This window comes from Oncorhynchus mykiss, chromosome 28, assembly GCF_013265735.2.
Source record: "Oncorhynchus mykiss isolate Arlee chromosome 28, USDA_OmykA_1.1, whole genome shotgun sequence".
In the NCBI taxonomy this organism is placed as follows: Eukaryota; Metazoa; Chordata; class Actinopteri; order Salmoniformes; family Salmonidae; genus Oncorhynchus; species Oncorhynchus mykiss.
This window is the reverse complement of record NC_048592.1, coordinates 28,157,137-28,171,834: the sequence shown is the minus strand read 5'-3', so window position 1 is coordinate 28,171,834 and position 14,698 is coordinate 28,157,137. Positions and strand designations below refer to the sequence as shown.

The following is a 14,698-nucleotide window of genomic DNA, read 5'->3' as shown; positions in this document are numbered from 1 at the left end:
GAACATAACAATTGGCTCTTTGGGATTTTGTTATTTTGCAATAGAGACCACACCAGGGGACAGTTCCAAATGTATTGTGGGGGGCATTTTTTATTATTATTGTTGATTGGGCACAGGGAGGGTAGTGTGTTTTCTCCCTGGTTTACATTCGCTCTTTGGCCCCTTTTACTATATAATTTCTTCCATCCTAGCCACATTTACTCATCTGCAACTTTTACTTCACCACAGGTCAACATAGTTTACAAGTCTGTCTATCCTGTCCTCTATCCACAATTCAGTGACAATAGTGGTAGGTGGATCATTTGTCCAGATCTGCAATAGGCTAACTAGCAATCATACCACACATAAAAGCATCATATATTTTCAATATGAAGGCAACAGATAGGAATAGCTGATTGGCACGCCAGGTGCATCATTGCATATGAAAGAAAAGTGAAGACATGAAACACTCAGCTCAAAAAGCTCCCCTATTGATCTTGTTTAGGGACAATACAATTATCCTTCCTAGACTATAGTAGCTTACAACACCACAACGCAATGAATAATTGCATTATTGCTTTCAAGTGAGTACAAAATTATACTCTAGGCTGCAGTGAGAATGTAATTTGAATAATGTCACAAAAGCACTGTAATTTGAACATTCCATTCCATTCGGATCAGTTGTGGGTCTACTCTCAAGTTTATAAGGTATAGGAAGGTACAGTATCAGGTCACTGGCTGTATTTTTTCTTCTAAAAACTGAGATCATCAAGTTATCCTATAATAATGTGCCCACATATGCTCCTGGGAGGCCCAGTTATTCAGGAAAGCTTAGTGTGCTGTGCCTCTATTTCTCACGCACCTAGAATCTAACGCTTCAATATAGACTAAATATGTGTTATACAATTTGTGGCATAAACAACGTTTTAATCTGATTAGGCTACTTCAAATCTCCTATAGGGATATACACGTTTGTTCAAAATATGATTCCAGCATCCTCAAAATAGCTTCTTTTTTTTTTAAATGGTAGGTTGGAAACCTGGTTTATGCGAGGACAGTACCTCAAACAAAAGAAATCTCATGACATCATGGGAAAGTATGTAATTTATTAGGCTAGATTGTTTTTTAATTTAGGGCATTTAAAAATCAGCCCACAGCAGAATCCGGATTGACATTTTAGGCATGGTTGAGTATGGTCCAGAACGATACAGCTGCTCGAATCTGAAACAGTAGTTCTATAACATTTACATTTTAACAGATATTGCGTTACCGTACTCACCTGTGAGATTTAGACAAGAGAGCAAGGAGTTCATAGCTGTAAAATTAAAGGGTTAGAAAACATACAGCAACAGTTGAGTCAGAATCTTAGTAAAGCAAGTGGTTAGCAGGGTGGGAAATTCTAATTTAATTAATATTTCCAATTGTCATCTTCTGGTATTGCCACCCTGTTCCAAAAATAAAATGTATTATCCCCCCTAGGCAGAGAAAATCAGAACAGTAAGAGAGGTGTAGAGGAGAAAGGAAGTGAGAGCATAGGAGACAGAAGAGGGTGAATAGAGCTACAGGAGAGTTTATTGAGCATGCTACAGAGTTAAAGCAGAGTAGGTACACACAGCAGGAACCATCAAACGGACTCACTCGGTAGAAAATTAGCTTTTAATCGTGCCTTTTCCAAACTATATGTAAAAACTCAATCCATGTAGAAAATATACAACCTTTTTCCACACATTCCTAACCTTTTTGATTTACTGTATTTTGTGTTCAGTTTTTACTGGAGATGTGGTGTAAAGGTAAAATCCTTTACCAAAAACCACACCGAATATCATTGAAATCAAGGAGAAACATTCTGGGACTGTTTGACTTCGATTAGTGTTCCCCCCGAATCAAAACACAAGCCACATTTGTTTCTGTAAATGAAAAAAATAAATCAAAGTAGGTCTAAAAGGCACATTTACTTTGGTCCCCAACAGTCAGTCCATCCTCATGTACAATCATACTTTGTTATGACCACATTGCCTAACTGGATGTTGGACGCCTGCAACAGCAACATGTCTTCACTACTACCATGACCTATCAGTACACAAGCAAAACAAAAGGAACAATTATGTATATGCAAATAAGGTTTGAAAAACAGACAGCAAGGGAACATGTAAGCGGATGTCCTCAGCAGGTGAAATGTACAACGGTGTCAGCCTTTACAGTAATCCTCAACATGGGGGAGGGAAAAAAAAGGAAAAAAAATTTGCTCTGCCCAGGAGTTTAAAAATAAGCCAACTAACTGAATATGGGCTTCTTCATCTAAGTCCGTTAATCAGGTCCCTCGCCTACATTATGAAAAATGTTTTAAAATCGAAGCTATAAAATCTGGCGAACATCCAGTAATGTACACAGGGAGAGAAAACAAAAAGAAAACACACTACCCTCCCCAAACAGAATGTGCCTAGACCATCACTTGTAGAACCGTAAGGAGGCAAAACGATGATAATATTTTGCTGAGTAAGGCACATTTTTGCTGATTCATTCTAATAAAAGAGGGAATACAATTCCTCTTCATGATGAACATGGGAAGGGAGCTTGCCAACCACACAAACTAAGGTCGAGGGGGATAAGGGGATCTAGCTAGATGGGGCTTGTTTTACAACAACGACATTGAACAAACTACCATCACAACTAGTAGTGGGGGGGCTTTTGATAATTAATATTGTCTGACTGAAAAGTTTCCCCCTAGAAGGTGAGGGTCACGTTGATTGACTAATTGAGGTTAGTCAAGGAGAGGGGTGGGTTGTGATGGCGTGGTTCATCTAGATGGTTGACTTGGAGAAGGAGACCTTCAGGTTGTGGTTGCTGCCCATGTCGTAGTTGTGGAGGTCCATTAAGGCCTGGATGGCCTCCTCCACCGTGGACATCTGGAGTAGCGCCATTTTGTGGCCTCTATTTGGGGTGGGGGAGGAAATGTGATCATATAGTCACACACAAGTGGTAAAATTATGAAGATCGCTGCACATTACAACTGTGGTGTTCAAAGGCTCAGTCTTGGGACTAAATGTGATATTAAGTTACGGGCAGTAAAATACAGCCTTACTGGAAAAACTTGAAGGCCTTCACAATTCCACCAGCATTAGAGAACAGCAGTCGAAGATCCTCCTCTGTCACATCCTCCCTGTCAAGTCCCAAACTGACCGTGAGCACAATGCAAGCACATTCAGCCATGTCAATACACTAGCACACTTCAATCTTCTCGTACTGCAACATCTTACCAGTGCTACACCCAACCCCCTAAATTCAGCAGCAAACTACTCAATAATAGTCTGGTGCAAAAATAAACAATGCTAATGTGCCAAACATTATAAGAGGCAGCATATATATAATGAGAACAGTAGAGGTCTGAGACCAGAGCCTTCGGGAACTCTGAAACTTACATTGGATTCATCTGAGGAATTTCTATTAATTTAACCTTCTAACGCCCTAGCTAGCACAACATATATTTATGAAATGGTACAGCCAGAATCCAGTCAAACTCTAGACAAACTCACGGGACGTTGGAGAGGTGGAGCGTGGCGGAAGGAGGGAAGATGTTCTGAAAGTTCTTGGAGCCGGGCTTCTTGAAGCGGTGCAGGGGGGAGTTGGTGAAGTCCTTGGTTAGGCCCTGGTCATCCAGCCCTTCTCTGGGCAGCTGCACTGCCTGGTGCTTGGAAAGCGTCACACGGATGATCTTCCCGTACATCTTCTGGCCATTCAGGTGGCTCATCGCTGAGAGGACAGGCACATAGGAAACACGGTTACAGTGACATGTTTCTCATGCACTTAATGTGGAGGTGTTTCTCTACCATTCATTTGAAATTCTCTTTTAGTTCGAATTCAAAAAACAATGCCACAATGGTTTCAAAAACGGGATAATGGAAAGGATAGGGACCCGCACACTGTCAAAACCATGGGATAAATCCAAAACAGAGGCTCAGATGCAAAAATATCATTTTCATCTACCTTTAATTAGAAATGTTAAGACTCCCTTTAGGATCGTCCTAGGACATTTTCAATTCAAATTAGTTTCAACTATGATTTTGGGATTGTGGAAAACAATGAACTCAAAGACACAGCAAGAACTGTAGATTTACCAGAAACATTTTATATTCTGTTGAAAGGAACAGCAGGGCAGCCAGGGGCCTGGCAGGATAACACAGGGATTGAGCGGAACCGATCCAAACAGGAGCTAGTTAAGGGGGGGGGGGGGGGGGGGTTGAAAGAACACTCCAAAACTCAGACAAGAGGTACAGAAGCGGGGCGTGACTGAACCCACTCACCGAGCTGGGCCTGGTTCCCGTCTGACATCTGGATAAGAGCACTGTCCTTCTTATTGTAGAGGATCTTCACGCGCTGAGCATCACCGTACACCCCTTCATTATAATGATAGGCAGACGGCAGGAGGGAGCGAGAGAGGAGAGTGCAAAGGCAGAGCAGAAGGGAGAGGATTGAACCATTAAGGACAACGTTAGTCCTTCAGAGACAGAGTTTAAAAATTAGTCGTAAAAAGGGGATGGAGAAATCATCCATATCATTTAAACCAATCAAGGAGTCTTAGAACAAGAGACGTACAAGATAGACAGAAGAGAGAATATGCAGATAAAATCCCTCCCCCAAAAAATAACTAGCTTTGTGAGATGGAAAAAAAACTAACAGAAAAACCTACATCCCAAATAATCAACCATGCATTAACGTAATTGCCCCAGAGTGAGAATAAGAGACTGGAGGCCTTGATGGCCAAAATAATATGTACTCAACTAAAATCAATATGAACGATTAAACAAAAATGTGATGAAACAGTTCCTCAACTATGGAAACACTAATCAGAAATCAAATGAGAGCTAGGTTGTTTTTTTTGTGTTTTTTTACATGGAGATGGAGTAAAGAAAAAAAATATATATATGAAAAAGGTAGTGCTAACAATAACATACCGAAGAGGGTAAACAGACTTTGGGGCGTAACCATCTTTAGAAGGAGAGAAGAGCAAGCAGCGTAAGACAGGTAGAGAGGTAGAAGAGTCGGAGGTAGAGAGCCAAGATGGACAGATCATCCATAACGGAGGGTGGTTTCCCGTAGAATGATGAGGTGGTCATGGTGCATGGGTTCAAGGCAGTTAATTGGGGCAAGTCGGTCCAAGGAGGAACATTTTTGTTCACAAAGCATGCATGCACAAAGCATGAACATGTAGAGGATGGGTAAGGAGGGGGAGGAGTAACAGGGTGCATACAGGACACAAAGGGGGAACGAGGGACGGGCAAGAATTAATAAAGGGGGGTAGCAATGTGGCGTAAATAAAATAAAAAAAACAGGTCAGTACATTGGAAAATGCAGGAGTTTGGTCAGAAATGGCTGGATTTGGTTTGCTGTAGTGGTGGTGTAATCCTAAACATACAAGAAAATAATAGTGCCAAATGTTTACACTGGAGACCAAAGAGGGAGCCGAGTACATAGACACCAAAGCCTAGTTTGTAGCCAATAGTAATTAATGATAGGGATGTGGGTAGGGCATGCAGAAAAGTATCACAAGTTCAGGTTTTAGTAGCTTTACTAGCGTATGAAATGCAAGCATATTGGTTAAAGCAGGTGGGCTACACCATCAGTTTCAAAAGGAGGGGAGCTTGGGCCATGCAGGTAAAGACATGAAAACCACCTTACAGAGTTATGGCATAAACAGAACACATTTTCAAGTCCACAAACCCAGTGTTTGGGGAGAGAAATGATAGAATATTACTTCTGTTGAGAATGTATAGACAGATATAGCATAGATAGATATAGCATAGATAGTGACAGTGGGTGAGAGAAAAAGGTGAGAGTGGTTGGTGTAGCCCCCACAGTCCATACCAACTTGACAGCTTAGAGAAAGGCATTGGAATAGACAGGTGTGAACGAGAGAGCTTTGAAAGAAAAGAACGAGAGTTAGGAAGGACTATCACTTGACATGAATGAGAGAGGGAAAGAGTTTAGGAGACCGTAGTTAAAATTAGCACGGAATGCATAGGAGAGAGAAAGAGAGAGAGAGACCCTCTATTCACTAAGACAGAGCCTGAAAAGTAACTGCAGTTCAGTTGACTTAGGATATGGAGACAGAGAGAAAACATATGCAAGCACTGAGGCCAATATAAAATTCACATAAATAATGAGCACCCGATGTGAGAATGCGTCACCATTCCATCTCTTGACTGGACGTACATCCATTGGGGATGACCTTGTGGTGAATGACGCCTGACAGAGAAACAATCCACTCGTCTTGGTACTAACACCATCAGGCCAAGCTAGATAAGTTGTGTGCAGCAGAGCTTTGAGGAACATTCAAAGAACGCAGAGCAACACTGAATATTGCTGTAGCCATCTTACAAAATGAAATGTCAGATTTCTGTGTACTGATCATGAGGTGTAATAGATCATCCCGTAAAGGTACTGACTATCTGTGCAACAAAATGCAAGGTTAGACTAAATAGCCAAGTTGTATAGATGGGGAGCTTTTTCTCTGAACCCTTCCAATCATGAAATTACACCAGTCATACCGCGAATCGCAAACATCTGCTCAAAGTCGATGTCGGAATCAAAGGACAATGATGTACAAGGCACCGTCAGAGGCAATAGATCTGAGTGAGATCTGCATATTGAAGGAGGAGAGGGAAGGGGAGAGAGAAAGGGCGCGTTACTCACCTCCTCGTTCAGGTTGCTGACCAGGAGCACGCCGCTGCAGCCGGAGTGTCCGGAGAGCACCATCCTCCCTGCAGCCGCCGCCGCTGCCGCCGCAGCACTCATTGGATTGATGGCTCCTGGAGGAACAGCCAGGCCAGGCACATTAATGGGTAGACAGAGACAGGGGCAAAACATACCACACAGCCATGTGTTACAGTGTGCATGCCATGTCCACACACCAGACGTGTGCACTCAGACATTGCACGTCCTTATGTGTCTCAATTCCATTATTTTACATTTTAGACTTGTATATTGTTTGATATTATTGCACTGTTGGAGCTAGGAACACAAGCATTTCACTACACCTGCAATAACATCTGCTAAATATGCGAATACAACCAACAAATTTGATTTACATGCATAACAAAGCATGCATAACACACAAAGGGACTTTTTCTGCATAGCGCAAGACCTCATTGTCAAAAGCTATTCAAGACACAGGGAAGGTCAGTCAACTCTAAAGCTAACCATCCATTATTCCAATGTCATGGCCTATCACATATTTTATTATGACATCCTTGGTTATTCTCAAACTGATATTTCAAACTCGTCAAACATGCTATTAGACCATTTTAAAAAGGGGGTTTTCCCCTTGGTCCAACAGGAGTGGTTGCTGTGCTACTCCAACTACTCTTGCCTCTTTCTCCTGGATGACATGGACACACAGCAGGTAAGACTTGGAGTGAAAGAAAGAAAAGATCATGGAAAGCATAGGTACCTCCGCCCTGCGAGAGGGAGAGAGAAGACTGAAACCCTCCACCATTAGAGTAGTGCGCTCCCATTCCAGAGGGGGTACCTATGGAGAGGAGGTACAGGGAAAATCTTAACTATACAGGGGGCAGGTGGGAGTAGTAATAATGTAGAAGAACTCAAAAAAGCTTTATCAAATTGACAAGGCTCTTATATGGCTTGGAACATGGCAGACTGTCGATAACACACAGTGACCCATTTTCTATTATGTTCTTGTTCCTTCTTTTGTTTGTCACTTAACAGTGTGTTACTGGACTGGTAGGGATTTCTGTTGTCCTCCGATCTCTACAAAGCATTAGATAAGTCCATACTCAGCCTGCCATTGAGAGAGAACACTTAGTGGTATTGACTTCTATACAGAGGAGAGAGAGCTGACTGGACTGGCCTGGAAAGACAGAGAAGACAGAAAAGGGGAGAGAATGGATGGAGAGAGGTCTTACCGAGCAGGGAGGAGTCCTTGTTATAGGCGGCGGCCATGGCAGGGTCTAGTGCAGGCTGGCCGTCACCGGCTGGGAGCTCGGGCCGGGTGTAGTCCCGGCTCTTGTCATTATTGTACTTGACATTCAGGTTGACCAGCTTGGAGAAGTCGATCCGCAGCGTGCAGCAGGAATTGTAGATGTTCTGGCCGTCCAGGGACTGAACAAAGTGATAAGAGAAATGACTATTAGTAAGCTTTTTGTTTTATTTAATTTTGTTTAAATAATTGTAATAATCTGGAGAAACGCAATTGTTATCAACCTTCACGGTAAATTGACAGAACTGAAAAATGGAATATACTAATTAAACAGACTTTTATCCAAAGCGACTTACAGTCATGCGTGCATACATTTTTTATGCATAGGTGGCCCCATGGGAATCGAATCCACTATCCTGGCGTTGCAAAAGCTTTGCTCTACCAACTTAACTACAGAGGACCACATGTATAATACACCAGTGGTTTGTCTGTCTGCTCACCAGTCTGGCTTGCTGGGCGTTGACTGGTTCGCTGAACTGGAGCAGGGCCTGGAACTGGTTGTTCTTGGTGAACGTGATGATCTTCATGACTGTTCCAAACTTGGAGAAGATCTGCTGTAGAACGTCCAGAGTGACGGGGTAGAACATATTGTCGATGATTATCCTGAGCACAGGGCTGGGGGCATGGGCTAGAACACTGTCCAGCGTACTGTTGTCAGAGTTGGGAGAGCCACCATCCTGCACTGCCGACACGGCCTGGAGGACAGCCTGTGCACGCTTGATAAGTACGTATGAAATAGAGGGAGGGAAAAAAGGGGGAAAATTACAACAGTCTGCAAATCAACAAAAAGTACAGTCACAATAGCCAAGGCTCACTCATACACCATTGTTTCTCAGTGTCTACACTAGAACCTCACTACTAGTCATGCACAAGTGTATTTTCTGGGGAAGGGTAGAATCTCACCTGGTTGAGAGTGCTGTCTGTCTTCAGCTCCTTGTGGTTAGAGAACTGGATGAACACGGGTACGTTGCGGACCTGAGGCATCACCGCCGTGTAGTAGTTCACCATGGTAACAGCCGCCTCCTCCGTACCCAACTCCAGGAACGCCTGGTACATCGAAAGAGGACAATTTAAAGACAGACAACATGGACAAATTCCTTCTATACCCAATACTACTATGTAGTATTAAATAGTTTGATTCTAGATATATAAAAAAAACATGCTTAGGGTAGGAGTTGTTCGTAGGAGTTGTTCCTGGCCATTTGACCAGGAAAAACTGACAAGGCCAAATGGTCAGGCCATATTCTGTCCTTAATTAACTTATTGTAGTGTAATGATTAAGAAAAATAACTCAAACAATTCTTCCCACATTAACTCACCTGATTTTTTCCTTTCAGCATGAGGATGTTGGTGACCTTGCCGAACGGTAGGCCCAGAGCAATGACCTCTGTCTCTGACACCTCGCTGGGCAACTTCCTGATGTGGAGCACACGGGAAGGGGGACTCTCCATCCTGTCCTCCACTCTCAGTTTTTTACTGCTGTCATTGCCGTTAGCTGTGAAATCAAGCGTCATGCATGAATATATCGCATCAGCTGTCCTCTCAGCTGTTAAAATGTGTCAAGGACCATTGACTGTGGATATGTTAGAATGTGAATTGCTTTACTTTTCTGTATGACTGAATGGGAGGAAAATGAGCTCACCAGTCACAGAGTTAGGGCTGGTGCTGTAGAGACTCAAATCATCTGAGCCTCTCTGTAAAATATGAATGTATACATAAATGAATTTGGTACATCGTTTCCCAATTAATGAAATGATTCTGAAAAGTTAGTTGCCGAAAGTGCAAACTTACCTTCATGCCAACTGCAACATCACTGACAATGCTGAAAAAGGCAGGGGAAATATGAATGTCAGTTGTGCACACAAATCAGTGCAAGCAAGTATAATTAATTAATGGAAGCAAAAATGTATGGTGTCAATTAACAATCAAGTTAGCTAACGTTAGTGTGCTAGCTACACCTATCTTAACGTTACCAGTTTGCTAACGTTACCCACAAGGTTAAGAACTACCAGTGTGAGTGTAGTTGTCTTGCAATTTAATTTCGTTAAAATGTGTAGCTAACAATTCGTCATCTTTACATTTTGTTTGACGTGAAAGCTCATTGCAAATTGTAGCGACGTTAGTACATTCGGGTATCAGACCTTGTCAGCCAACTCGTTAGCAGTAACGTTAGCTACTAACGGTCGCTGGTTACCGTAACGTTAGTTACTAATGGTCGCTAGTTACTAATGGTCGCTAGTTACTAATGGTCGCTAGTTACTAATGGTCGCCAGTTACCGTAACGCTAGTTACTAATGGTCGCTAGTTACCAATGGTCGCTAGTTACCGTAACGGTCGCTAGTTACCGTAACGGTCGCTAGTTACCAACGGTCGCTAGTTACCAACGGTCGCTAGTTACCAACGGTCGCTAGTTACCGTAACACTAGTTACTAATGGTCGCTAGTTACCGTAACGCTAGTTACTAATGGTCGCTAGTTACTAATGGTCGCTAGTTACCAATGGTCGCTAGTTACCGTAACGCTAGTTACTAATGGTCGCTAGTTACCGTAACGCTAGTTACTAATGGTCGCTAGTTACTAATGGTCGCTAGTTACCAATGGTCGCTAGTTACCGTAACGGTCGCTAGTTACCGTAACGGTCGCTAGTTACCGTAACGCTAGTTACTAATGGTCGCTAGTTACCGTAACGCTAGTTACTAATGGTCGCTAGTTACTAATGGTCGCTAGTTACCGTAACGTTATCTGATGGCTACACTAATGTCTACCAAACTCATCCGAAAGAAACGTGTCCGACCAACGCGTAGGGGTACGTGCGCGCTCAACTAACCAAAACACGACATTGAATGCTTAACAGTAGTCAACGAGTTTAACGAAATTGTAGAAATATTGGCACCGCATAATCTCGGTTTAACACAACTCTTAAATAGATACACCAATCAATACATTCAACTCTGGCTATCTTAATAAACTAGATCTACGTTAGCTAGCTAGTTTCGTAGCAAGGTGCACGCTGTGAAATTATACGGTAGTACTTGCTAGCTAATGCAATGCTAAGAAGATGGGTGGCAAGCGGGCCACCATCTCAGAACGAATTCAAACGTGGCCGGCCCAATAAGCTAACGTTAGCTTTTAACGTTATTAAATAGATACGTCGATAGTAACATTAAAACCTTTCGCGAATATAATTAACCACACAATCAACGTGCAAGCTTCAGCAAACGTGAACACATACCTTTCCATTCCCGGAGGGTGTCTAATTTCGCGTTTTTATTTATTCGTTAAATCTCAGCTCCACTCCGACACACACACCACACGACTGCAAAATGGTTGCAATTTCCCAAATGCTCTCATGAAGTGCGCCGAGTAACGGAAAATGACGAACAAAGACGATTATCTACAGACAGTTCATTGATTATCATTTATAAAGACATACTTAATCGAAATATGAGTTTAGCCACGTGTTATTGTTTGCTACTGTAATCATTAGCTTTAAAATATTGTTATTAAACTAAGCTTTCCTGCAGTTACATTTATTGTCATTATAAGGTCAATCATAGCTTCTGCAAACAACTCAATGACAAGCCCCTGGACCTCACTACCTATGCTTGACTAATCCAACTTCATATATTTCATCAATTTATAGCAAAAATAACAACAAATATTTGGTTTACATTGTCTTGCCATGGGGTCTCTCACCACCCCAGGCCTAGACCACAATGGTTATGGCACATCCTGTGTGTCATTATATCGTTATTGAGTTCCAACTTTCATTGCAATGGGGCCCAGTCACAAAGGGAACAGAGAGCATGCAACCCCTTTTGTTTCTGAATCTGCTATTGAAAGGACTTTAGGGCATTATATTTCACACCAACAAACACACATACTACTACGCCCCCATGCAATCTGTCACTTGTGAGGTTTTAAGGCTGAGAGTTGTATGATGACATAGGCCTGGATTGAAGAAGTTTCCACTCAACAATGAATTTGGCTGGATTCATAGGAATTCATTGATTATCAGTATTTTTAGTAATCAATGTCTTTCTGTTGTATTGCCAAGATACTGAAATTACACCTTGAGATTGATCATACTCAAGGAAATTATATTGATATTGGGATCTAAAAACATTTAAAAAATATATTACATAAAATAACCAAATAAAATGCTTATGAAACTCGTAATTTCCAAACCAGGTTTATTTTCATTTCATTACCTGGACCATTTTAATATTTTATCCAAAATTCAATTTCCTCAGTTTTCACACTTTCTTTTACAGCTTTCCCTCATTTATTGTCTCTCATAACCACAATGTCTTTATGTTTTATTGGCTCCCCAGCTCACCTCAGAGGGCACTGCTGAAGATGAATCCTTTATCGAGGGAAGATGAACTGGACTGGAGAATGTCAAGTGGATTTATGTAATAAACCTTGACTGCAGAGAATTCCCAGACCTATTAATGCTTTACGTCACTGTATGTTTAAGTGACACACTTAGTGCAATGTATGACACCGTTTTTTATTTTACCGGAAAACGGCCAATTCAATCCCCACAAAGGAAAGAATATAGAGTGATATGTTATGGCTTTGTATGTTGAAGTTGGGACTGTTGTGTTTCATCTAGCCTATAATCTTTGAGATATTACATTTTCAGTGAGAACTGTTGAACTGGGGAAACTGCACTGGTTTGTCTTTTAGTGATGTGAGTATATGATTAGATAGCTTTTACATTAATCAATGTGGAGCTGTTCATCCAGGCAGTTCCTCTATCCGATTAAAGAAACCCCCTGTCCACAGAAGCTGTTTTAAAATTAACCCTTTACCCATTAAGTCATAATTTACAAACCCCTGGAGTTGATTACCAAATTAAAGCATTGATTTAGGCTCTCAGTTTGGTCATTATTAATTTCCGATCTGGGTAAGTTTGATTCTGTCTCCTGCCTAAATAATAACACTGATTTATTCCAATCTGTCTTACTTTTTACTGAACTTAAGTTGTTTTTCATTAAAACAATTTAAAATCCATTTCCACTTCTTATTGTGCTGTGCAGTGAATTTGGTTATAAGAGTGATGAACCAATCAGGTACTAAAGGAATAAAATGATGACATTGGGGCTGCATAATACCCTGGGCATATCCTTGGGATAAAATCGATAAGAAAGAAGATACCAGTATCAAAGAATAGAACAAAGCCAGTTGTTGGTTTAATTAAATACAGACTTCCCAAATAAAATAGTGGCTTCTCTAGAAACACTGGAATTTCAGTCAACTTACCATTTTCAAAAAACAAAACGTATCATGTCAAATTCACTTTAAATTAACAATGGCTTATGGCAGTTTTGCCCGCACCTCAAATTCATGCCAGTTTTCATACTGGACAGACAGGTATGGTATAAGGACAGATCAATGCAGTTTGTATCACACCTTCTGCTTTGTTGAGCCAACTGGCCTTTGAAATGGACTCTTCATGGTCAGTAAAGTGTCTGTTTAAAATGTCAGGGCACCACTCTTATTTCCTCCCTGTTTCCTTTAGTGGACAGAGTGTGTGAAAAGGACAGTAGGTTACTGACCTTCTTGTTTTATGTGCCCACAGAGCTTTGGCCTTTTTATTCCACTTTGTCCACAGTTCTGTTCTTATGGCCACTCACTTTCCCCCAGGTCTGACGGCTCTAAGTGTTTGATGGATGGCAGCTGTGCTCAAGGGCTGCAAATGGATCTTGGAGCTGGTCAAAGCTTCTCTCGACTTGTACTGTATCTGTTGTCTAATCCAGAGCTATTGAATCGGGGATTTTACAAACAAGGTCCTCTTTTCACTCCCAGATCTTTCTTTATTCGGTGGCATTGTGAGCCAACACAGATGAGACTGATGATAGCAGTCAATGGGCAAAATCATGATGTGGTTTTGTCATTGTGAGGCCGTATCAGCAATGAAAGCCTTCTTCCTTCAATTCATAGAAAGGTTGGAAAGTCGCTGAAAAGTCTGCCTCCAATGTCAGACATCATTCAGTGTGTCCATTAACCGAACTCTCTGCCAGCCTAAACAAATCAACATTGTAGTAGCATTGTAGCTATTGCAGCCAATACCAGATTTAGGCTGGGTTTCTGTACAGCACTTTGAGATATCAGCTGCTGTAGAAGGGCTTTATAAATACATTTCATTTAAATATGTATTATGCAATCTGCACAGCCAAATAATGTGATTTTTAAACAGATTTGGTCAAAAGGTACCAAGGACAAATAGTTGAATAGACAAATACTGTAACCTTTTTAGTTAATTATATATTTTATATCATTGTCACTCACACGTCTAGGTTCAGCAAGCAATGTTCAGTATGAGTGGTGTGATCCTCTCTGCCACAGACTGTTTTTTTTTTCTAGATGGGACACAAATTTTGTTGAAATTTGTTGAAGGAGATTTTACACAGCAGGTTAGGAGAATAGACGTAGCAGATTAGGTTAAGGTTGGGGAAAGGGCTAGGGTTAACTCAAATAAAAAATAAAAATTTGACGTCAATTTGACAAAAGCTGTATCCCTTCTAGATATGGCCCCACAGCCTGGAGCCATGGCCAGGTAATGAAGGATATTTTTAGAAGAACCTTAACAGGACTTATTTAGGACTTACTTTATGAAGAGATATTGTGTGCTTGAAAGCACATGTGATAAGCTATTTAACTTATATACATGTAATGGTGTTAATACTGTACGTTTATCGGCAAACTATCAACTATGAAT

At 41.3% G+C, this 14,698-nt stretch overlaps 1 protein-coding gene across 4 annotated transcripts; it reads right to left on the bottom strand.

Moving 5' to 3' along the window:
* Positions 1-1,524: 1,524 nt before the first annotated feature.
* LOC110508848 (polypyrimidine tract-binding protein 2-like) lies at positions 1,525-11,352 on the bottom strand. Of its 4 annotated transcripts, none has more exons than XM_036966289.1 (14): positions 11,204-11,352; positions 9,764-9,794; positions 9,615-9,666; positions 9,292-9,467; positions 8,876-9,019; positions 8,413-8,688; positions 7,899-8,094; positions 7,427-7,504; positions 6,670-6,785; positions 4,932-4,965; positions 4,281-4,373; positions 3,513-3,729; positions 3,062-3,154; positions 1,525-2,910 (listed from the first exon to the last, which is right to left on the bottom strand). In XM_036966289.1, exons 1-14 carry the CDS (start codon positions 11,209-11,211, stop codon positions 2,781-2,783), a joined length of 1,644 nt encoding a protein of 547 aa, XP_036822184.1. In that variant the 5' UTR covers positions 11,212-11,352; the 3' UTR covers positions 1,525-2,780. The 4 variants fall into 4 exon arrangements, with proteins under 4 accessions (XP_036822184.1, XP_036822185.1, XP_036822186.1 ...); XM_036966290.1 differs by having other exon boundaries at positions 3,062-3,139; positions 11,204-11,350; XM_036966291.1 differs by lacking the exon at positions 7,427-7,504.
* Between the last annotated feature and the right edge of the window lie 3,346 nt (positions 11,353-14,698).

Bases quoted from the DNA above. Each gene is read 5' to 3' on its own strand.
- LOC110508848 (XM_036966289.1), bottom strand. The intron at 3,730-4,280 runs GTGAGTGGGTTC...CTGTCCTCTCAG, and splicing joins CGGGAACCAGGCCCAGCTCG to CGATGAGCCACCTGAATGGC. The intron at 2,911-3,061 runs GTAAGGCTGTAT...CACCCCAAATAG, and splicing joins AAGGCCTTCAAGTTTTTCCA to AGGCCACAAAATGGCGCTAC.